This window comes from Neophocaena asiaeorientalis, unplaced genomic scaffold (assembly GCF_003031525.2).
Source record: "Neophocaena asiaeorientalis asiaeorientalis breed wild unplaced genomic scaffold, Neophocaena_asiaeorientalis_V1.1 scaffold771, whole genome shotgun sequence".
Lineage (NCBI taxonomy): Eukaryota > Metazoa > Chordata > Mammalia > Artiodactyla > Phocoenidae > Neophocaena > Neophocaena asiaeorientalis.
In genome coordinates, this window is record NW_020171822.1 from 600171 (window position 1) to 624993 (window position 24823).

Sequence of the window (24823 nt, forward strand, 5' to 3'; positions counted from 1 at the left end):
CCTGTCAAATGCCTTCCAGATCTCATTTTTTTTTCGTTTGAAATTTATGGACCGCAAAGCACGACAGGGTGCAGCACTTTAAAATGTGACTGGGGGCTTCCCTGGTGGCGCAGTGGTTGAGAGCCTGCCTGCTAGTGCGGGGGACACGGGTTCGGGCCCTGGTCTGGGAGGATCCCACATGCCGCGGAGCAACTGGGCCTGTGAGCCACAACTACTGAGCCTGCGTGTCTGGAGCCTGTGCTCCGCAGCAAGAGAGGCCGCGGCAGTGAGAGGCCCGCGCACCTCGATGAAGAAGCCCCCGCTCGCCGCAACTAGAAAGAGCCCTCGCACAGAAACGAAGACCCAACACAGCCAAAAATAAATAAATAAATTTATTTTAAAAAAATAAAAATAAAATGTGACTGGGCAGCAAGTGGAAGAGACAGCACAGGGGGCTAAGAGAAGTAAATTCTGTGAGACCTACAAAATAAGGTACTAAACAGGCTTTTCTGTCTCCTTAGCTTTTTTGTTGTTGTTGTTTCTGATAATTTTCAAGCTTGTTCATAATTGAAATTCCAACTCAATCTTTTTGAGATCTTTCAGTCTTGGGATAAAAAGACAGAAAACGTTAAGAACCGAGATAATCACTGAAGCATAAGAGTGAGAATCAACAAAGAGGGAACATTAATATTTGAAATTTACTGCCGCTTCTGAAATACCTCTGCATTCCTCAATAGAGGCAGTTTCAAAAACTAAAACGAATCTTAGATTGCATATCCTACCCCAGAACATGAGACCTGAACAGATTAAAAAAACAGCAAAGTGTTTGAGTTTGTCAGCCCCGTAAACTTCATGAGGACAGGTCTGTTCTGCTCACCAAAGTACGCACGGCAGCAAATGCTAAAGAAATCTGTCTCGAACAAATGAATGCTGCACTAACAAATATTCACTGAGTACTTACTATGTACTAGGCGTGGGGCATACACCAGTGAACTGGAGAGAGACCACCTCTACCAGGGTCCTTTGACAACTAAGTGGGAAATACTGTTACAGGTGCCAAACGGTTGTAAGAACCGTGGGGCATATAAAAGGGGCACCTGACCCAGCTTTTAGGCTTTCTGAAAGAAGAGACACTTAAAACGAATCACGTGAAGGAGGGCGGGGAAGTTGGGGGTTGAAAGCATATCCTGGGCATTTGAGAGAAGGGGAGAGACAGCATGGCCTGCTCAAAGGACTGAAAAAGTTTCCATGTGCTTGGATTACAGAACTCAAGAAAGGAAATAAGTAACAAGAAATTGGGGGTACACTGGTGAAAACGAGGGCCCGATTTATGGGATCCTACAAAACATGTGAAGAGCTTGTACCTCATCCCAAAAGCAGTCAGGAAGCCATTCAAAGCTTCTAAGCAAAGCAGTAGCATAGTCTCTTTCTTAATAAGATCACTGGCAATGGTGTGGAGAAACAGCAGGAAGCGAGGCTGGGAGACCAGTTAGGAGGCTGACACATTAATTAAGACATTAGCTAAGAGTACCCTTAAGGATGGCAAAAGCACTGCTGGTCTGAAAAGAACAGCAGCAACAACAAAACCTGTGTGTGGAAGACTGTTTGGTGGCCCCCGACGACCCCCGCCTCCTAGTCCTCCAGCCTTCATGTAGGGCCCTCCCCTTGAATGACTTACGATAAAAGGCCCTCAGATGTAACATATTGGGTTAGGCTAATCAACAGAGAATTTCCTGTCACCTGTTTTATCCTAAGCCGAAATTTGGTCCTCTCCTTGTGTCCTCAGATTAAAAAAAAATAATAACCCTGGCATCTACCCTTGTCAAGGTTCTACATGGCCAGGATATTATAGAAACCATACTTACTTTTCCCAGCCTGTGTCCCTTCCATATTTAATATCTAATTGTTTCAGCCAAACTGATAATGATCAAGACACTCCAATATGGAAAAAGGTAAGACACTTGATCCCTGCCTTATCCTATATAAAATCCCTAAAAATAAGAGCCTAAGTTTTAACAATGTGTGGCAATCTATGTGCCCCCTCAGGCTACATCTCTGTCTATGGTTTACCCATCTTGGGCCTATGGATGCCTTGACAGCTGGCACATAGGTGGTATTTGTTTATTGGGATCAAAATGTTAACCTGAAACTGGGAACAAGCGAATATTTTCAAATGAGTGCTGAACAGTTTCATTTCACAAGCCCTAGTTGGGTCTATGCCCCTTATCGGCAGGAAGTATCCAGAGTGGTAATCTCCCTTCTTCCCTCAAGATGGAGGAATGATCAAAAGATAGGGTGGGCCTTCCCTGGTGGCGCAGTGGTTGAGAGTCCGCCTGCCGATGCAGGGGACGCGGGTTCGTGTCCCGGTCCGGGAAGATCCCACATGCCGCAGAGCGGCTGGGCCCATGAGCCACGGCCGCTGGGCCTGCGCGTCCGGAGCCTGTGCTCCGCAACGGGAGAGGCCACGACAGTGAAAGGCCCGCGTACCGCAAAAAAAAAAAAAAAGATGGGGGGACTGAAACCAAGCGTAATCATTAGTCAAATCCATTTTACCTGTAACCCGCCTTCACTAATCAAAGTCCTTTTAAGACTTGCAAGTCCTCCAAGCAGCACTTTGCCTGAATAATATGACGTTTGCCCGAGCCGTTGTAGGAACTTGGAGTCAGCTGTGTCTGGTTCCAACTGAGCTGGTTAAGACTGGTTAGGACCACTGACCCTCCAACTGGGCATGCCCAAGTGTCCGCTGACCTTTTGGCATCAGAGGGCTGAAAACTCCACCCTCAGAGCACGCTAAGCACCTCCATTTTGGAACATGCAGAGCCCTGTAGCCTAGTTACACTTGGGCAGAATGACAATTACTGCACCTTTTTCCAATCACCTTTCCCCAGCCTCAGACCGCCCTGCTGCTTTATTCTTTATCCCATAAATACACCGAGCCCCTTGCCTTCGCTCAGGTAGACCTGAGACTTTCTCCTTGCATGGCTGCCTTGCGAATAAACCCTCTTTTTGCTGCAAACCTCGGCATCTCGGCGTTTTGGCTTGCTTGCTGCTCTCTGGCAAAACAAACCTGGTTTGGCAACGATAGCCCTTAAACAACAGAATGCAACAGATGTGACACTTTGCCAGTTCCAGGCCTAAACCTTAAGAAAGCTTGGCAGCTTCTGCTTTCGCGTTCTGGGAGAAGATGACCACCATGTAAAAAGCTTAACTGTCCAGAGACTGCAATACTGTAAGAAGCTCAAGCTAGCTACGTGGAGAACTAAGGTCTGGGCCAACAAGCTGCCAACCATGTAAGGGAGGCCATCTCGGATGTAGATCCTCCAGCCCCACTGAACCATCCCAGGTGACAATAGGTGAAGCAGAGAAAACCTGTCCCTGCTGAGCCTTGCCCCAATTGCAGAATAATAAGCAAACAAAACAGTTGTTTTAATTCACTAAGTTTTAGGAAAGTTTGTTAAGCAGTGACAGATAACTGACACAGTGCCCTGAATTCCTGCATAACCCTATGTTCTAATAATAATCAGCACACCAGTGGAATGAAAATGCTGATTACCAACACAACATCCAGCATTTTCTCACCTGAACAGCATCACCGTTGAAGACCCCATCTATTATGAAATAAGTCCAGAACACAGGCCATTCACATTCAATGTTTTCAAAGAGCTTGAGTTCAGCAGGGTCATAATGCAATCGGTTTGGGTCCTGGAACCAAGCAGGTAAACCCTCTAAAAGGTAATGTCAGATTACATACATAATACCATTGTACCTCACTGGGTGTCCCTTGCTTTCTGATTCAATGCAGCTTTGAGGCTGGCATAATTAGGATTCTGCTATAATGGGGAGATGCTATTTTTGGCAGTTTTCCATGGTAACATTTCAGAAAAGTAAATCAAATGTACACAACACTCCTGGGTAGTTTATTATTTAAAGCTTACTATATCTCTATAACAAATAAATAGCAATTTGCCTCTCACAGTGCTGGGCAGACTATCTGTTTTACTGATATCATTATATCAGTCACTACGGCAAAGGAACCCAAGGAGGCCACAGGTAGCCTTTTAAAAAAACGTGTGAGCCACAGAACTGTTTGTCCTTGTCTAAAAGCTGGTTTTAAACCACCAGCTTGCTGTCCTCCAGATGATCTTACTATTCTATTGCCTAACTCCAGCTTGCTGACTCCAAAATTAAGACTTGCTTCCAATATTCCAACATGTAAGTTTTATATTCCAACATGTAAATTTTATAATCAACAGAGGGAGAACACCACAGTGGCAACTTAGATATGAAGCAGTTAAGGAATCAGAAGAAACAATCTTTAAATACAACCTCTCTTGGGGTTTTATAACCATCTCGAAGGAAGCGACAGCATCCATAACGCCCCTAAGAAGATAAAGAAAAAAGATGCATTTGGTGAAACAGAATTTCTTTGCCTCTTTGATTCAAGTCAGCCCTTCACCCCCTTTCCCATGAACCTTTTAGTAACAAAATGGGTACCAAATGCTCTTTGCTATCAGTACAAAAACTTATTTTTAAGTAATAAGCAAAGTAAATTCAGGTTTGATCAGTGCTTGGAAGGGAATGCCAAAACCTTCCATTAGAGTGGCAGTCAGGGCTGAGAGATTAATTACCGATAGTTCACTGAACGACCATCCTTTCATTCTGATTTGCTGTATTGTGCAAAGATGCAAAGGGGCCCTTACTACTTGGAGAAGCCACCAAGGCAGATACGTGGATTGACTGGACTGCTTCTACTGGAAAGACTGGAAAGCCACAGGACATTCCAGACTCCTCGCAGTTAGGCTCCAGATGCAAAGAAGCCTGCACCTGGCAAGAAGTAGGTGAGGGAGGTGGCAGGGCTCCCTGTGGCTTAGGGCCATCGCTGCTGGTTTTCCTGCTGCAGGCTCCAGTGTTCCTCTCCAGCTTCTTGGGGGTCAGGAAAGAAGGACAGTGGCAGTGCTCTCTGAATCTGCCTCCCTAATCCCTGGATTGCAGTTTTGGGTGTCCACTGCCCAATTTATTAAGTAAGTGGCACTGCTCTAGCACTGGCCATGGAGGCAGGCACGCTCCTGGTGGCCAGCCCTGTAGTGTTCGGGGCATCCTGGGAGGCCCGGTCTTGAACTGCTCCCCTTGAAACGCTTCATTCCCTACATTAATTCCCTGCCTACTTCCACAAACTAAAGAGGTTCTGTTTTCTCCACTGGCCCCTAACTGAGACAGTGCCTTCTTTTGGGGATATGGTTGGAGACCCTTTACCCCTTTGTTTCCAAAGGCTAAAAGCATTTTTCACCAAATCTAAGTAGGATCATCAAATGCAGATTTCAGTTTAGGAAACTTACATTCTTCAATCATTTTACTGATAACTTCAGTTGGCTGGAGTACTGAATAACCTTCTCAGTTTGGTGTAATGTGTCATAGTTGCTGCGTTTCACCTCGGAGCGCGGATTTTTTTTAACCTCAATTTAACTTTGGGGTCTCCAAGTCCCCAGAAATTGTGTGTAAAGTTTCAGGATATTGGGACATGTACATTTTTTTCTGGCGGGGACTTTACCTTTCAAGAGATTCTTAAAAGAGTCTGTCTGGGATCTCTAAAGGGTTAAGAAGCTCTGCCTTAGAAGTACAGGAGTGATACGAATTGGGGTTTAAAGGTGCCAGCTTGAATGGAAGCTCTGCTACTTAGAAAGAGAACTAAGGCATTGATCACTCCAAGACTTATCCAGACTCAGCTTTGGAAACCTCAATCACGAGTCGACTTAGATACTGAGCAACTGATCTCATGGAGAACCGAGGCCTGGGTGAGCTGCTCCACGTCACTGTCTGAAAGGGGCACTTAACACAGGGCAGAAGGGCACCAGTGTGACCAATGCTTACCTGGAGCTTGGAAATAATTTCATTTTTGGTCACATTCACAAGGTTCACATCTTCCACTGCAAAGGCCGGGAAAGAAATAATGGAAAGAAGCCCAGCATCAATCTCTTTAGATGTCGACGCTCTTGGCAGCATGGAGAACAGAATAGACTGAACGAAAAACAAACAGGTGGCTTTAACCTCGGAAGCACTAATAGTTACATACAGTATCTAGAAATGACGACTTTACCCCAAGGGAACATTTGAATGAGTTTGCCAATTTTGAGCAGAGCTTTTTCCTACCAACACGGCCCCTGCTGGGCGACCTCGCCTACCCAGCCAATGCTTCCTGCTCCTTGCAGGAGAAAAGGGGTCTGGGGAGAGCAGTAATATGCCTGGAGCCCATGCTGAGAACTGTTTGTCTCCCTTCCTTTCGTGCCTTCTGTTGACTTCACTGGGCCTTTAGGACATGCAGGGAAGGGACTAAGGACTACCTTGTCAGTAGGCTAGCGTGTCCTGGCTGTGAAGATAAGAGACAGAGAAGAACACACATATGGGACCAGGCCAGAGAAATGTCTGGCTTCTGTGGAATGTGACCAGTTGGACTGGGTGACCCAGGAACTACTTAAAGGAGTCAAATTCAAAAGACCACATGAACAGGCAAAATGGTTTAGTCAAAACAGAATTAGTTTAGTCCTAGAAAGAATGGGTTACTTAGTGGCACTATAATATGGCCTCAATTATAAGGTGGTTGGATTAGGTACTGTAAACTAAAGGAAGGTGAAATTATAAAGAAAAGTTTGGGAAGGGAAGAGAGCTAACACTGAGATCTAACATGTACAGACATGGGACTAGACCCCTGCAAACATAAGCTTATTAAATCTTCTATATGAAGAAGGAATTCGAGAACTATGTCCAATTCACACGTGAGGACTCTGAGACACAGAGACTCATGCCTAAATGCACACAGCCAGTCTGCGACAGAGCTAGGATTCTAACCCAGGTCCAGCTGGCTACAGAGCTCATGCAATCTCTACTAGGGACTACACATCTATTAAGATGCATACCAGCTTGACTTTATTAAACCACACCCAAAGAAATAGCAGACTCCCCATTAAGGACTATATAATGGAGGGAAATGGAAAGAGCTAGAAGGAGTTAAATATGGGGGGGGAGCCCTTCAGCTTCAGAACAAAGCTTCATTTTCTATAGCCAAATGACCCCCAAGCCCAGTTCTTTAACTAGTCGCTCTCCCTCGGCTCTCTGCCTGAAACACACAGTCCCACCGGAAGCGCTCTGCTTACAGGTTTTATGTAGCTCACTCCCACAGCCCTAGCACAGTGCCTGGCACGCAGTAAGCCCTCACTAAATAAGAGTTTGCTGATGTGTCAGCAACTGGTGACCTACTGTCTGCTAAATGGAGTCCCCTAATCTGCATCAAATCACACCTTTCTCTGACCGGTATTTCAGGGAGATTTTACTAATTTGCCATTTCTCCCATATCATCTCTCCTCCACCATCCATTCTGCCCATTCCCACTCCCTCCCCAAGTGAACTACTGCCTGCTAGTCATCCAATTTGGGGACCTCATGAAATAAACCTGAGAGAAAACCACCTACATGCTCAAAAAACATAAAACCAATTTTGCCTCCAACGAAACAAGGCTGCCTTGATTATTGACTCCATATACAACATCATCACTGTGTCTTATGTTTGCACAGTACTTTCTGGTTTACAAAGTAGTACTCTGACAAACTAAGTTGATTTACTCTGATCCTTGTGACCACCCTGTGCAGCAGGAGGAGAAGGTCTCAGTATGCCCATTTTATGGATGAGGGAACTGAAACTCAAAGAAGCCAAGTCCCATCAAGCTAGGAAGGTGAGGATCTGAACTGGAGCCCAAGTCTTCCACTTCATGAGTCTCCTTCGCTACTCTCTGGAACGTGAGAGCCTTGAGCCATTACCTGGCAGTGTTCGACCTCATCGGGCAGAACGTGGATCACGGACTTGCGACCTCCATGGGCTCCAAAAAGGTCCAGTTCGTCAATTGCCTCTAGGGCTGCCTACAAGCACAGGTATGAATTACTTTTTCTTGCTAGTACACATACACTCCCATATCTGGCACCCCTTTTTCATTAAGCAATCTAGCATATATGTTTTCCCAAACGTGGTAAAACAAATCTTTAAAATCCACTGAAGTGTCTTATACTCGTGTTCTATCCTTATTTTCAGTGGATAAGAGTTTTCCTGTGTTTTGCTGCTCACTGCAGGAACAAGAAAGAGAAAACAGAAAACCATTTCCCAAAATGAAATTACTATTCTACCCAATAATGAAACATTAACAACACAGCTTTGTGTGTGTAAGGGGTGGAGGGCTAAATTCATGGGCGGCTTTTCTTTCACCTATTTTAGCGGTTGACTTCTAACATTAGCATATTTGGCACTTAAAAACGTTAACTTCTTTTAGTATTAAGTATGTTTTCTGTCAGTTGACCTTAACAGAGCAAATTTATTGTTGCTTTAAAAATTCTAGTTCTGGAGTCTTTATTCTGTCTAAAATTATGCTTCAGTCTTGAGGAAGAGGGGAGGGAGGAGGCATGCTAAACGTCTAGGGCAAGACATGTCAACTGGTGGCCAGCGGGCTGAATCTGCCCTACAGGCATGTTTTGTTTGGCCTGAGGAAGTTTTTAAAATGATTTTGAATTAGAATACCTACAGAGAAAGTTTACAGCGTCCTCAATACCCCCTGATATTTTTCTATCTGGCCAGCTTCACTTGTTTATATTACTCGCCTGACCTGACCCTGTAGACTTTTAAACTTGTGAGCCCTGTCCTACAAAGTGGTCATATTCTTCAGCCCCCCTTTATGACCCAGAAAAGAAGACTGGACATCACACATCCAGCTTCTTCGACAACAGCAAGAGCTTAGATGTGTGGGTGATAACAACGGATAGTAAGGAGGGAATGCACTTATTTTCAGGTACACGCAGATTTCGGTGTAAGAAACCTACATTTTTTTACCTATAATTTCAGTTGGCTGGGGTACATGTGCCACTTGAATTCCATACTTGCTGCTGACTTTTGAAAAATATGCTAATCAGATCAAATCCAAACCCCTAACGATGAGAACCAAACCAAAGTAGTTACAGACGTACAGAAGGAAGAACAAACAGGACGAGACTGTCACCTTGGCCATTCCTACAGAGCTTGCATTCAGTTCTGGAATGCCCTGATTGGTCTTATCTCCACGTTCCCACATTCCATAATCCTGCGGGAGAAAAAGGGAAAAAGAGGTATATGAAAAGCGCTATGGAAAAATGATTCGTTCACGTCACTGAAGGCGTAAAGAAACATGAATATCTCTTCTTCATGGCTTTACATATTCGAGCTGCGTTCTTTCTCGATTTCAGTTCATTTGACCTCTGGGTAGACTTTTGGAAGTAAATACTCAAGTGGAACAAAAATGCATACAAAGACACTCTCAATTTTCTTATTTCTAAAGTTAGTAATTTGTAAGAAACTCTTGATTTGTAGAGACCAGAACATTTTATCTTAAAATAAAAGGCTGCCCTTTACTTATCTAATACGTTTGAACTTGTATTAAATTGTAAGATGGAATAAAGAAACTTTAACAAATGGGTTATAACTAGGTGAAGCCAACCAAACCATTTAAAATAATTTAATACCTACTTTTAACATTACCTCTTGGGAAAAAAATGCTCAGCAACTAACAGAAGCCAAAGTCAAAACTGAGGCTCAGAATACTGGACTTTCCTGGTATTTTGAAACAAATTAATAGGAACTGGCTTAGAACAGCCCATCCACATAGACGACTTGATACATGCATACCTAACTTTTACAGTTGATATTTTCACTGAAGAAACCCAAGCACTGGATACCGTTTTGAAATAATGCTATATGCACTGCTGAAAGGCTGCAACCCAAGAAGAACAGGACCGATGCCAAAATTTTGGCGTTTATTATTACAGAGAAAGATGAACATTTTCAAGATGAGAAATTTTAGACTTAGACACACGAGAGTGACTTCAGACTCTTCCCTGCCAAGCAGGCCTTGTTGCTGAGCCCCAGGACCCCTTCCCTTCAGTACTCCTCACAGCTGGGCCTTTCCGCTCCAACCCGTCCTCACTCCAACCTTGGAGCCAAGTGACTGACTCATCCTTAAAAACTGCTTTGATCAGCTCACTCTCCAGCATAAGAGTCTAAAATGAAGACCTAGTGGATCTTTATTCCCTAGTGGATCACGTTCAAATCTCTCTCTCTGTATGGCGATACCTCTATTATCCAGCCCCACCTCCTGCACGTCCACAAGCTGACTTTACTTTCTACTATTCTTTTTTTTTTTTTTTTTTAGCGCAGGCTCAGCGGCCATGGCTCACGGGCCCAGCCGCTCCGCGGCATGTGGGATCTTCCCGGACGGGGGCACGAACCCGCGTCCCCTGCATCGGCAGGCGGACTCTCAACCACTGTGCCACCAGGGAAGCCCCTACTTTCTACTATTCTTAAGTACTCAGCTTTCACCCTAAGAATACTCCTTCACTCTGCACCCCCTTTCCCCAAGCTGTTCCCATGCTCACAGCCTGTTCCTGCCTCTGTTATTGCTCCTGCTACTCCCACACCCTTTTCCCTCCCTTCTGCCAATCTAAACCCTACTCATCCACCAAGGTCCAACTAAAGTCCCGCCCTTTCCACAAAGACTTCCCAAGTTTCTTTAGACCAGGGTTTGTCAACCTCAGCACCACTGACATTTGGAGCTTGATCATTCTCTGTCGTGTGGAGCTGTCCTGTGCACTGCAGTACGTTCAGCAGAATCGCTGGCCTCTACCCACTGGATGTCAGTAGCACTCTCCCCAGAGTGACAGCCAAAAACGTCTCCAGACATTGCCAAATGTCCCCTGAGAGGGGAAGACTGCCCGTGGTTGAGAGTCGCCACTTTAGACCTGGGGTCAGCAAACTACGGCCCTTGGACCAAAACAGTTTGCCACCTGTTTTTTGTAAATAAAGTCTATTTGGGACACAGTCACGTTCACGAGTTCACGAGTTGCCTATGGCTGCTTTTGTGGTACAGTGGCAGAGTTGAGTAGCAGCAACAGAAACTGCAGAGCTGAAAAAATTTACTCTCTGGCCCTTTACAGAAAAAGTTTGCTGATCCTTGTTTTAATGGCTTTTTAGAAAAAAAGAAAAAAAAAAACAAACTCTACCCTTTCCTTAACGGCTCTTATGGTCAGCTTTGCAGTTTAGCTGTTCTCTACAAGTGTCAGGCTCCACTCTCTGTAGCAGACAAAAGCCTGGAGGAACTGAGTTTCTACATATTTACACCCGCACACACCTGGCCCAGGGCACACATCTGGCTCCAGCCTCCCTCCTGTGGGCTGCCTGGGGTGATCCCCACGGCACCGCAGCTCCTGCGGTGTTGCCCTTCATCCTGATTCAGGCTGGCCTGTGCACGTGCTACAGGACATTTTAGAGTCTTATTTAAAATAAGCGTGACGGATTCAAACAGAGCATGTGGCACATTCCAAAAACAGAAGCTCCCCAACTGAGCTCCTGGACAGAAACGTGCACTTTGTGTGCAGAGGTGACGTAATCGTATAGCTCTAATCTCGCTAACTTCTGGTCAGCCCCAAACAGCCTGGCCCTCAAAGAGCTGTATGATTTTTATTCTTTTTGACACTGGGGCACCTGAAAAAAAAAAACACTGGGTTTGACACTTACAGCGACTTTATATGCAGCTTCTATATAAAAAACAAGATTCTGTATGAAGGCCACCTCGTCAAGAGTGAAAATAATACGTAAGCCTAGTAAAGAAAAACAAACAATGGAGTTAACGGAATTATGTTGTGAAGAGAGAGCTGCCAATTACAAATTACAAATATTACACTAGGAAATAAATCCTTTTACCCTCATTTTCATTTTTCTTACTAGGGCATCAAAAATTAAGTATGAAGTAAACTGTAACAGTTAATGTCTAATCTCGAAAGGAAGGAAGGAAAGATGGGGGGAGGGAAGGGAGGAAGGAAAGAATGGCTCCACTTTTGTGTGTGTGCCTAGGAGTAGAAAGGATCGAAAGAGAAGATGTGGGGCTTTCGGGTATGTGTTGGATTTGTGCAGAGAAGATTCCACAAAGCAAGCATTTTAGCCCAGAGCAACCACTGTCATATCTTTGAGTGAGCCAAAGGGCGGGTACTTTTCCCCAATGGCAGATGGGGAAAGTAGAGCCCTCAGCTACAGGAGATGGCTTTTCACCTCATAGATCTGCCCAGGCGGCTACATCAACGTGTTAAAGCAGGCAGTGACCAGGAGAGCTGGTTTTTTGCTTGGGTCCTTGAATGTATAACTGGTTATGACAAATACATGTTTTTATTTTTTTTTGGCTCTCCTGTTGGATTTTTAAAATTTTTATTTTATATTGGAGTATAGTTGATTAACAATGTTGTGTTAGTTTCAGGTGTACAGCAAAGTGATTCAGTTATACATATACACCTATCTATTCTTTTTCAAATTCTTTTCCCATTTAGGTTATTACAGAATACTGAGCAGAGTTCCAACATGTATTTTTTTTTTTTAAATTAATTTATTTATTTTTGGCTGAGCTGGATCTTTGTTGCTGCACGCGGGCTTTCTCTAGTTGCAGTGAGCGGGGGCTACCCTTTGTTGCGGTGCACGGGCTTCTCATTGCGGTGGCTTCTCTTGCTGTGGAGCATGGGCTCAGGTAAATGGGCTCAGCTGCTGTGGCTCGCAGGCCCTAGAGCGCAGGCTCAGTAGTTGTGGCGCACGGGCTTAGTTGCTCTGCGGCATGTGGGATCTTCGGACCAGGGCTCGAACCCGTGTCCCCTGCATTAGCAGGCGGATCCTTAACCACTGCGCCACCAGGGAAGTCCCCAACATGTATTTTTAAAGTATGAATTCTTGAAGCTGGTATGGGTATGGTAAGATATGCACCCTTAACATCACTGGGGGAAGTTTAACTAGTAAACTGCTCTGAAAACAATTTAGCAGTAAGTATGAGTAGCCTTTGAATGATATCTAACTAAGGGAAGGAAGCAAATAGAGATGGGGGTCAAAGTTGGTATTGCAACATAGTTATAATAGCAAAGAATAAAGGAATAGTTAAACTAATTATGGAATATCCACTGACAAAGTCATTAAAATTATGTTTATAAACAGCTTGTAATATCAAGGGGCAAATGGTTAAGTTATAATGCTATGTAATAAAAACTATATTTATGCATATAGTATGACCTTAAATATGTTTTTTAAATGCATAGAAAAAAAAACTTGGGAGGAGACACATTCGAATGAAAGTTGGCAGTGAGATTTTTTTTCTATGTATTTCATTATATTTTCCAAAATATCTACAGTGAGCTCATGTTAACTTTCATAACCAAAACATATTTTTTAAAGTGCCTGGTTTATTCACGAAGCCATAACAGTATTATTTACTGACTTCTCCTATTTTTAGAGTTTCACATTTGCAGCCTGAAATAAATGGGAAGCCTCTAACTCAGGAGTGTGAATTTAGGGGACTGGAGATAAGAACTCTGAGACACAGCAGCTAAGTGACCTAACTTGAGGCTATTTGGTGCACAGAGCGGGGCAGCAGCTTGGAGCTTGGGAGGCCTGCTGTCCAGGCCTCCATGAAAGCCAACAGCTTGGGCTTCAACGAGAACAATGCTCACAACCCAGGAGTTTTTGGCCCACTCACAGCATGGGTGCTATGGACTGAAAGACAACTCTGGGCAAACTGCTGACTTCTAGAAATTATGTTGTTTGTTTATAATTTGGATAAACGAGGGTGTGTCTAAAGAGGGTGACAGGGTAGTGAGAGGAAGAGCTGAAGGGCCGGCTACTCCTGGAGAAGAAAACTCTAAAATGGAGCATGACACCGTCTGCAGATATTTGAACTGTTGAACATAGATCTGATCTAGGTTGGTCCAATAATTAGGCGACAGAGACAGCAAGGAAGCTTTGGGACCAACCAGTGAGATGCTGACAGAGCTGGCGCAACAGCCCTCGTCCTGCAAGGGTTCAGGAGGCTGACTGTCAACAGAGCCACAGAGTAGCGCACATAATGCAACGCAAAAAGAAGCATGCTTTTTCTTTACAGAAATAGCTTATTTTGAATACTGATCAATGCCTGCCCCTCCCCGCCCCCTTCTGGATTGTCACTCCCAGTACAATGAGGTCAATCAGCCCTGGCTCACCGGAGGCAGTCATCTGGGCCAGAAACAGGAGGAAGAGGGAGGTGGCATCCACCTGGAGGTGGCCCCACTGGTCGTCGCCCACCACGGTGCTGCAGGTGGCGGTGTCGTACTTGGCATGCAGGCTGTCCTTGGTACTCTGAGTGTGCTTGAACTTCTCCACTTTATTCACCTGAGAAAGCAAGTCGGCTGCTCGCAACTAAGGGGTTCATGGCTGGCAAAGGTCAATCTCTTGGATCTAGACCTTTTATCTGTTACCTCCGGGAGCCAGTGGGATGGAAGGCAGGGGATGGATGTTCACTAGTGAGCACCACACAGAGAGGCTGTGCGGGGGACTCTTCCTGCCCATCACCAGAAATGTCTGAGCCCAGCGCCATTTTAACAAGTTCTGCAGGGCTGAGGGGTCAAGCCGCAGGGTTTCCTTGTCTGATATCTCCAGCATGAGCTGTGACACACAGTAGGAACTCAATGAGAGGGAGGGAGGAGGGGAGGGAGAGGAACCTCCTCTTCCTCTTTAAATTTCCAATCTTGTTTCCTTATGTTGAAAGGGAAAGAGCAATGTCGTCTTTGAAGACTAATGAGGCACGTGCCGATTAAGGGTCGGGACTGTATCATATTTATCTTGGGGTCTGTGTAGATCTTAGTATGATGTTCTGTATACAATACATGCTCAACAAATTGTTTTATTTACCCCTCACTGAAAATATCAATAATATTAATGTCAAGTTTTAAAAACTCAAGCACTTCAACTCAAAAGAAACCCTTTTATAAACTCAACAGAATAAACAACAGTACATGGCTTTCTAGGAGTGGCTTTTAAAAACAACATTTTCTTCCCTGTTTAAAAAAAAAGGGCACATTCTCCTTTTACACAAGTTAACTCTTGAAAAGAGATTCTGAGAAAGTATTCTTTGACTCTGGTTCTATAGCATAATAAAATTATTGAAGATAATTTTAAAAGGAGAAAGTAAGCAAAATATTTTCAATTTCTCTTCATCTTGAGAAAAAAAGTTCAAAACACTTTAAGAGTGTTAGTTGTCACCATGACTATGAAGTGCCCACTCAGATGACCCAAAATTATATCTGTCGTTTTCCACTTACCTGTCTCATCATGCACTGGAGAAGACCCCGCATCAGTTTCACCACGTTCTACGGACATAAAATGGAATCAGTAATAAGGCCAGCTTCCCTGCTCCATGAAAACAACCTCCTCACCACATGGCTGGTAAGCCAGTGCTGCCTGGAGCCTTCCCCGAGAAGGCATATACATGCATTCTGATTGTTTAGGTTATTTCTATCCACTGCATCACAAAGAAATTCTTGACGAAGTGACTTATCTCAAATAAAGGAACTGGACCAGATGGCACCTCCTGGCACTGAAATCCAGTGACTCCTGCTTTTAGCAAGACAATTTTTATAAGCCTAGTACCCTGGAGCTTTATATCACAATTCTTAGTAATTTATTTTTGTTATACTAAGGATGAGTTAAGTCCACCACCACGCCTGCCCCAAAATAATGATGCTTTGCCAAAATAGCCATTTGTGACACCATTACTGGACCACTGAGTAAAGTTCTTACAAAATGCAAGTAGCTGCCAACGTTTCTTAATAATATGTATTATTATTATAAATAATATCAATACCACTATGATAATCAGACGTTCTGTCCTGGTATTGTACAAAACTCTTTACCTGGATTCCCACTAATTCTTGCAATACCCTTATGAGATGGGTGTTATTATTTCCCCACTTTATAGATGAGGAACCTGAGGCTGATGAAGCAACATTGCTCAAGTCTCTCCGCTGAAAGGAGGGGGAGCAAGGACAGAGCCCAGGCCCTCCGACTCCAGAGTTTGAGCTCCTAGTCAATACATTGTGTTGCCTCCCACTTGCTCCACAATTCAGGCCCACTGAAAGACTGGTCTTAATATGTCCTATTAAAAACTCTATACAACTACTTCACAAGTGGCTGGAGAATGGGATATTTTTAGGTCAAAGTAGCCTGGCTGAAAGAAGTTCCCACCCAGGGCCATCAGCGTCTCCTCTCTTATAGAATGCACATGGTTTGCAGGGGAAGACACAGTGAAGGGCCACGAAAGTTAATTGCCAAAGTCTGAAATGGATCACCCTTTAGATTCTTCCATCTCTAAAATCCTAGGAGTCTAGAGTATAATCTCACTTTATGTCGTAAACTCTTTTGATGCAGAAAATATTACCTCATAATTAAAAGGTATAATTAACACTGTTATAATTAACATTTCCTACGGTGTTCAGCGTAAACATTTGCCAATCGACTTCCCCTCAAATAAAGAAAAGTTATTTTCCATTGTGAAGAAGCACAGTGGTTCCCAACTGGTGGTGACATTACCATCCCTGGGGATGGGGAAGCATCTGGAAATGTGGGGTGGAGGCATTTTTATTGTCACCATGATGGGGGTGGGAGCTACAGCCATTTAGTGAGTAAGGACTAAGGACACTGTATGTCCTGCAATTCATGGGACAGTCTCACACAATAACAACTGTACTGCCTAAGCCCCAAATGCAATAGTGTCCCTGTTGAGGATCACTGGAAGATCCCGTGTTATTTTCCATAATCAAGGGAGATGTCTTCTTTAGTTATTAACCACACTCAACAAATCAAACAGTGTGGCCTATTTGTGCCTCTCTATCGTCAGTCACAGATTGGCAAATCTAGTCTACTGTAACCCAGATCAGAAACTGCTTACAGAGGAGAGGTAGTGTGTGTGTGTGTGTGTGTGCGCGCACGCATGCGTGTGAGTGTGAATAGACAGGCATGGGTTTACTTGGATTTTGTGTCAGAGGAGGATAGAAAGTTTGGAGGACATGAATATCAAATTATTATACTGTTAAATGAATGATTCACTTATGTAATAGCCAAGTTCTTAGAGGACCATTCAGTGCTTGCTGTATGCATTTTATTTTCTTTTTAAAAATTAATTAATTATTTTATTTGTTGGCTGCATTGGGTCTTCGTTGCTGTGCGTGGGCTTTCTCTAGTTGTGGCAAGCAGGGGCTACTCATTGTCGTGATGTGCGGGCTTCTCACTGCAGTGGCTTCTCTTGTTGCAGAGCACAGGCTCTAGGCACGTGGGCTGCAGTAGTTGTGGCACGCGGGCTCAGTAGTTGTGGCTCACGGGCCCTAGAGCACAGGCTCAGTAGTTGTGGCACACGGGCTTAGTTGATCTGCGGCATGTGGGTTCTTCCCAGACTAGGGCTCAAATCCATGTCCCCTGCATTGGCAGGAGGATTCCTAACCACTGCGCCACCAGGGAAGTCCCTATGTGCATTTTCTATACTACCCATTCTTGCCTTACCTCCAAGACTGGGTGATTCCATTACCTCGTACTCAGCATGTCTAGTCAAATCCAGACTGTCCTTTCCTTGCTCACAGAGACAGGCTTCCTCTCTTAGCTTCCCTACTGCTGTCAAGGCTGCCGCCACTCATGCCCACTTTGGTTGCTATAAACAATCACCAATTGGGACGTAAGAACTCTCCCTGGACCTGACAATCCACTGGCTGTGCCAGCCAATGAGAAATGATGAATCAAAGACAAATCCCAAACGCTCTCATGCCAAGAGATCTATACTTTTATACATCAATGCTCCTTACTTCAATGCTATTACTCAAAACACTCTGAAAATATTTCCTGTGCTCAGGGGCAGATTATTTTCTTACATACTTAGTGATGCGCAAGTCTTCGCTTTGGTGGGTATGCTGGTTTCTAATTTTGGAAAACAATAAAAGGCCCTCATTGTGCTGTATGGTAACACAGGCACAAAAACTGGACAACACCAATGTGGTTCAAAATTAAAGGGTGATTATAAATTAAAAAGACTGCTTTGGAATGACTCAAACTGAAAGGCATTTTTAAAGGAAATTCCAAACATGTTTTAAGCAGTGGCAATATTGTTTGGATAAATATCCTTTCAACACGATTACTCCAAAGAGTATACACTTTGGAATGTGTAGTTCTGGTGTGCTGACTCTTTAAAAGCTATCATATTAGTTTATAATGACATCTTGTATATAAGTATGTATAAAACTGACAGAGCATGTGTGAGAGAAATGTAGCTAGTTAGAAATTTGGATGTCTATTCAGTGTGATTTTTGTTGTTTTTTTATGGAGGGAAAAATCTCAAAAGGAGAGACACATGAGAGGCTGAGACCACCAAAGTGCCTCCCCAAAATATACTATAGCAGAAATGGAGGAGAAGCCTGTACCAGACTGTTTTGCACACACAGCTACCTCCTTGGAGGCTTTTCAGTTCAAGGAAAAGATGCTGAGCGGCCAAGGCACAGCTGCCAGTCAGCCTTACCTGCTCCAACTCGTAGGCCTTGGCTTTGTCCTCATCGCGGTCAGCATTCTTGCGGTAGGCCATGCCCAGGCCCCACACAGCCAGGATGCTGTAGATGTTATCCCGCACCCAGGCGTCCTTCTGCTCATGACTGGCTGACAGCAGCCCCGTGACGGGATTCTATCAGAGAAGACAAAACGATTCAGCACGGCCCTTCACCTAGCTCCTGGGCAATGAACGCTCACCCTAATCGGGGCACGAGGGCTGGGACGAGAAGTGAAGAGACCCTGCCACCAACAGTGTGATCTTGGGTGAGAAGTGACATCACTTTTCCTAGGCTTTGGTTTTCTCATCTGTATAATGAGGATATTAGACTAAAAAAATCTCTGAGGGATCTTCTAACTTGTGAGTACTTGTTCTTTGGCTTTCAGACCAGACCATACTGTTGTAAGTAACGAACAGAAGAAACAGCAAACAGAAAAAGCCTTCAAGGCTTTTACAAATCTGTGCATTACACAATTAGATCTTCCTCTCCCTTTGTGTTTCCACACCATTTAGTAAAGCATTGAACATGGGAGCAAGAGGCCCCACTCTACCACTCTAGCTCAGTGTGACCGGGGAAGCCACCTACCTTAAAAAGGAGGTGCCGAGCAAGGGGCCATCAGGGGCTTCCCTGGTGGCACAGTGGTTGGGAATCTGCCTGCCAGTGCAGGGGGCATGGGTTCGATCCCTGGTCCGGGAGGATCCCACGTGCTGCGGAGCAACTAAGCCCGTGCGCCACAAATACTGAGCCTGCGCTCTAGAGCCCGCGCGCCACAACTACTGAGCCTGCGCGCCTAGAGCCCGTGCTCTGCAGCAAGAGAAGCCACCGCAATGAGAAGCCTGCACACGGCAACGAAGAGTAGCCCCCGCTCGCTGCAACTAGAGAAAAGCCCAAGCAAAGCAACAAAGACCCAACGCAGTCAAAAATTAATTAATTAATTATTTTTAAAAGGGGGGGCCATCGGGGTTCCTATGTAGCTACGGTATCACCAGTATTTAAAAGAGCAGCTGAGTCACTAAAAAGCCAGACCTTCACAAAAAGTGTACACAAATGTTCGTCACAGCATTATTCATAGTAGCCCAAAAGAGGAAACAACCCAAGTGTCCATCAACTGATAAATGGATAAACAAAATGTGATCCATACGAACAATGAAATATTATTCAGCAATAAAAAGGAATGAAGTACTAATACATGCTACAGCATGGATGAACCTTGAAAACATTACACTAAGTAAAAGAAGTCAGTCACAAAAGTCTACATACTGTATGATTCCAATTGTACAGAATGTCCAGAATAGGAAATCTATAGAGATAGAAAGTAGATTAGTAGTTGTCTAGGGCTGTGGGTAGGAGTGGGATGGGAGGAAATGGGGAGTGAGTGAGTGAGTGAGTGAGTGACTGCTAACAGGTTTTTTCCTTCCTGGGGGTGATGAAAACGTTCTAAACTTGACTGTGGTTATGATGTACAACTCTGTGAATATGCTAAAACCCATTAAATTGTACATGCTAGATGAATTGTATGGTAAGTAAATTATATCTCAATAAAGCTATTACTTTTTTAAGAATCTAGTCTTAATAAACTCTGTGCCTAGAAATAAAATGGATAAGATAGGAAAAGAGTCCCATAAAGATAAAGCCTCTGTTGACCTTTCCGGAAATTATGCAAAGAAATATGTATCTAATAAAATACATCATAGCAATCAGAACCCTGCCAGCTTAAATTATTATTCAAAAGGGTACCAAATTATTTACAAGAGGGCTCATTAAAAAACGCTGCTGGGTACTTTCAAAGTGATACTGCCAAGGTTACTGGGTAAAAAAAATATTGGCATAGTTTCAGATGATCCCACCTAAGGAATTAAATATTTGACTTCTTCTTTAACTAATCTATGCCCTCTTCAAAAACATCTAAAACGCAACTGATGGGCCTTCAGGGGCAGCAGCATTCAGTGTATTGACACTGTTCTACAGCCAACAACTACAGATCAATGATATTAAAGTCAACCAGAAGTGAAGTCTAGGAGTGGCTGAGGGACGGTATGAGTCATTCCAATAGTGGACTATTGGAGTTCTTTTTTAAAAAATCACTATGCACCAACAAGGTATAGCATAAGCATCTTTATCTGTTCTGGGTCCTGTTGGATAAACTCAGGGCAGGAAACCATCAGGAGGTGCACAGAAAGAACTCAGCCCCTTCCTGGCGTACCCATCAACCGTGAGTCCACTGAGACAAACAGCCTTCCAATGACACAGCAGTGACTGCTTACACAGCGCCAAGTGTGGCTTGGATTATGAAATGTCACTGTTCTGTTAACTGAAAGTCACCTCTTTGGTTCTTTAGTTTGGGTTTAACTATAAGTGGATTAGTTCATCCCCACCCAGAGCTAAACTGTCTCAGCCTCATTCCACTACAGAGAAGCAGTCTGGGTGTTTCAGGGGATCCCCACATTCAAAACTGCATACGCAAGCCATGTTAAATTAGAGTGCTGCTGCACTCAGCAAAAGGAATGCCTACTATTATGAACTGAAAGCCTGTGTCTCCCCAAAATTCATACGTTGAAATCTAATTCCCAATGTGACAGTGTTTGAAAGTGGGGCCTTCGGGAGATAATTAGGTCATGTGGGCAGAGCTCTCATGAAGGGGATTAGCGCCCTTATAGGAAGAGAAGGGGGCAGCTACGAGGAGAGCTACAAAGAGTCAATGGTAGTGTCCCAATGCAGTATTAGAGGAGGTAGCACAGACCTGCACTGGGACTCAGCACTCCTGCTCTAGGGGAACTGACAATGACATCCTTAAACTGTAGAAGAAGAGGTCCAAAACAGATGAGCCTAACATAAACTGTGCTTCATCAAGGGCAAGGGGCCAACAGCTGGGCAGTTTCTCTTTTAAATCCAGTCATTTGTCGGCCCCTCTCCAACATTTGTTCATTTCTAATTTAGGGGAAGTGCCTTTCCTGGCTCCTGTTTATGGGAAAAAAGGGTAGGACCCTAAGGCTTAGAATGGACTGGGCCCAGGGCTTGGCCCCTATACTGTCATAACAACACTAAAATCTTGGTGGCTTATATTTCTCGCCCATGTCTCGTGTCCATCCCTTTTCAGCTGTGGTTCTGCTCTGTGTTACGTTCCATCTAGGAACCAGGCTACTGGGACAGCCTTATGCCCACAACACTGCCCATCTCATGGCAGAGGAGAAGAAAGACAGTGAACCATGAGCTGCCTCTTACAGCTGCTGGTTAGAACTGACACAAATCACTTCCTCTCGCGTCTCATTGTTGAAAGCAAGTCACATGGCCATTCCTAAGTTCCACAGGGTAAGGATGTGGAAGCCTCTCCCAGGGGTGAGAAGCAAATAACTGTGAACAACCATTATGTGAATAATTATTATTACTATTACTTTTTAGGTATGAAAATTATATTTAAACCAAGGAAAGAAATCACAAGTTATGAATATTAAAAGCTGACCAACATCACAAAATCTGTACCTGCCTTAGACACTTCTGTAATACTTTTTATTTTTGATTTGCTGAATTTTATTTACTTTTTTATACAGTTTAACTATTTTATACAGTTTAAGTATTTTATACATATTAGTGTATCCATGTCAATCCCAATCTCCCAATTCATCCCACCACCACCACCACCCCCGCCATCTTCCCCCCTTGGTGTCCATACATCTTTCCTCTACATCTGTGTCTCTATTTCTGCCCTGCAAACGGGTTCATCTGTACCATTTTTCTAGGTTCCACATATATGCGTTAATATACGATATTTGTTTTTCTCTTTCTGACTTACTTCACTCTGTATGCCAGTCTCTAGATCCATCCACGTCTCTACAAATGACCTAATTTCATTCCATTTTATGGCTGAGTAATATTCCATTGTATATATGTACCACTTTTTTTTTAACATCTTTATTGGAGTATAATTGCTTTACAATGGTGTGTTAGTTTCTGCTGTATAACAAAATGAATCAGCTACACATATACATACATCCCCATATCTCCTCCCCTTTGCGTCTCCCTCCCTCCGACCCTCCCAATCCCACCCCTCTAGGTGGTCACCAAGCACCGAGCTGATCTCCCTGTGCTATGCAGCTGCTTCCCACTAGTTATCTATTCTACATTTGGTAGTGTATATATGTCCATGCCACTCTCTCACTTCATCCCAGCTTACCCTTCCCCCTCCCCGTGTCCTCAAGTCCGTTTGCTACGTCTGCATCTTTATTCTTGTCCTGCCCCTAGGTTCTTCATAACCATTTTTTTTGATTCCATATATATGTGATAGCATACAGTATTTGTTTTTCTTTCTGACTGACTTCACTCTGTATGACAGACTCTAGGTCCATCCACCTCACTACAAATAACTCAATTTTGTTTCTTTTTATGGCTGAGTAATATTCCATTGTACATATGTGCCACATCTTCTTTACCCATTCACCTGTACATGGACACTTAGGTTGCTTCCATGACCTGGCTACTGTAAACAGTGCTGCAATGAACAGTGGGGTGCATGTATCTTTTTGAATTATGGTTTTCTCTGGGTATATACCCAGTAGTATGATTGCTGGGTCATATGGTAATTCTATTTTTAGTTCTTTAAGGAACCTCCATACTGTTCTCCAGAGTGGCTGTATCAATTTACATTCCCACCAACAGTGCAAGAGGGTTCCCCTTTCTCCACACCCTCTCCAGCATTTGTTGTTTGCAGATTTTCTGATGATGGCCATTCTAACTGCTGTGAGGTGATACCTCATTGTAGTTTTGATTTGCATTTCTCTAATAATTAGTGATGTTGAGCAGCTTTTCACGTGCTTCTTGGCCATTTGTATGTCTTCTTTGGAGAAATGTCTATTTAGGCCTTCTGCCCATTTCTTGATTGGGTTGTTTGTTTTTTTAATATTGAGCTGCATGAGCTGTTTATATATTTTGGAGATTAATCCTTTGTCCGTTGACTTGTTTGCAAATATTTTCTCCCATTCTGAGGGTTGTCTTTTTGTCTTGTTTGTAGGTTTCTTTTCAAAAGCTTTTAAGTTTCATTAGGTCCCATTTGTTAATTTTTGTTTTTATTTCCATTACTCTAGGAGGTGGATCAGAAAAGATCTTGCTGTGATTTATGTCAAAGAGTGTTCTTACTATGTTTTCAACTAAGACTTTTATAGTGTCTGGTCTTACATTTAGGTCTCTAATCCACTTTGAGTGTATTTTTTGTGTATGGTGTTAGAGAGTGTTCTAATTTCATTCTTTTACATGTAGCTGTCCAGTTTTCCCAGCACCACTTGTTAAAGAGACAGTCTTTTCTCCATTGTGTATCCTTGCCTCCTTTGTCATAGATTAGTTGACCATAGGGGCGTGGGTTTATCTCTGGGCTTTCTATCCTGTTGCATTGATCTATATTTCTGTTTTTGTACCAGTCCCATCCTGTCTTGATTACTGCAGTTTTGTAGTACAGTGTGAAGTCGTGGAGTCTGATTCCTCCAGCTCCGTTTCTTTCCCTCAAGACTGCTTTGGCTATTCGGGATCTTCTGTGTCTCCATACAAATTTAAAAACTTTTTTGTTCTAGTTCTGTAAAAAATGCCACTGGTAATTTGATAGGGATTGCATTGAATCTGTAGACTGCTTTGGGTAGTATAGTCATTTACACAATATTGATTCTTCCAATCCGAGAACATGGTATAGTTCTCCATCTGTTTGTGTCATCTTTGATTTCTTTCATCAGTGTCTTATAATTTTCTGTGTACAGGTCTTTTACCTCCTTAAGTAGGTGTATTCCTAGGTATTTTATTCTTTTTGTTGCAATGGTGAATGGGACTGTTTCCTTAATTTCTCTTTCTCATCTTTCATTGTTAGTGTATAGGAATGCAAGAGATTTCTGTGCATTAACTTTGTATCCTGCGGGGCTCCCCTGGTGGCGCAGTGGTTAAGAATCCGCCTGCCAATGCAGGGGACACAGATTCGAACCCTGGTCTGGTAAGATCCCACATGCCGCGGAGCAGCTACTCCCGTGCACTACAACTACTGAGCCTGTGCTCTAGAGCCCACGAGCCACAACTACTGAAGCCCACGTGCCTAGAGCCCATGCTCCACAACAAGATAAGCCACCATAATAAGCCCACACACCGCAATGAAGAGTAGCCCCCTCTTGCCACAGCTAGAGAAAGCCCACGTGCAGCAATGAACACCCAATGCAGCCAAAAATAAATTTTAAAAAATAATAAATAAATAAATTTTGTATTCTGCAACTTTACCAAATTCATTGATTAGCTCTAGTAGTTTTCTGGTGGTAGTTTTAGGATTCTCTGTGTATAGTGTCATGTCATCTGCAAACAGTAAGCCACCATAATAAGCCCACACACCGCAATGAAGAGTAGCCCCCTCTTGCCACAGCTAGAGAAAGCCCACGTGCAGCAATGAACACCCAATG

General features: G+C 43.7%; 1 protein-coding gene across 5 annotated transcripts in view; it reads right to left on the minus strand.

Moving 5' to 3' along the window:
* The window catches only part of PHKA2 (phosphorylase kinase regulatory subunit alpha 2), an 82117-nt gene that overhangs the window by 34836 nt on the left and 22458 nt on the right, over positions 1 to 24823 (minus strand). For all 5 annotated transcript variants that reach the window (XM_024739396.1, XM_024739380.1, XM_024739387.1 and 2 more), the window contains exons 2-10: positions 18380 to 18538; positions 15144 to 15191; positions 14046 to 14214; positions 11557 to 11639; positions 9011 to 9091; positions 7788 to 7886; positions 5848 to 5994; positions 4306 to 4359; positions 3559 to 3681 (exon numbers count right to left, since the gene is read on the minus strand). In XM_024739396.1, coding sequence (XP_024595164.1) covers positions 3559 to 3681; positions 4306 to 4359; positions 5848 to 5994; positions 7788 to 7886; positions 9011 to 9091; positions 11557 to 11639; positions 14046 to 14214; positions 15144 to 15191; positions 18380 to 18538 — 963 coding nt within the window. The remainder of the gene's footprint in view (positions 1 to 3558; positions 3682 to 4305; positions 4360 to 5847; positions 5995 to 7787; positions 7887 to 9010; positions 9092 to 11556; positions 11640 to 14045; positions 14215 to 15143; positions 15192 to 18379; positions 18539 to 24823) is intronic.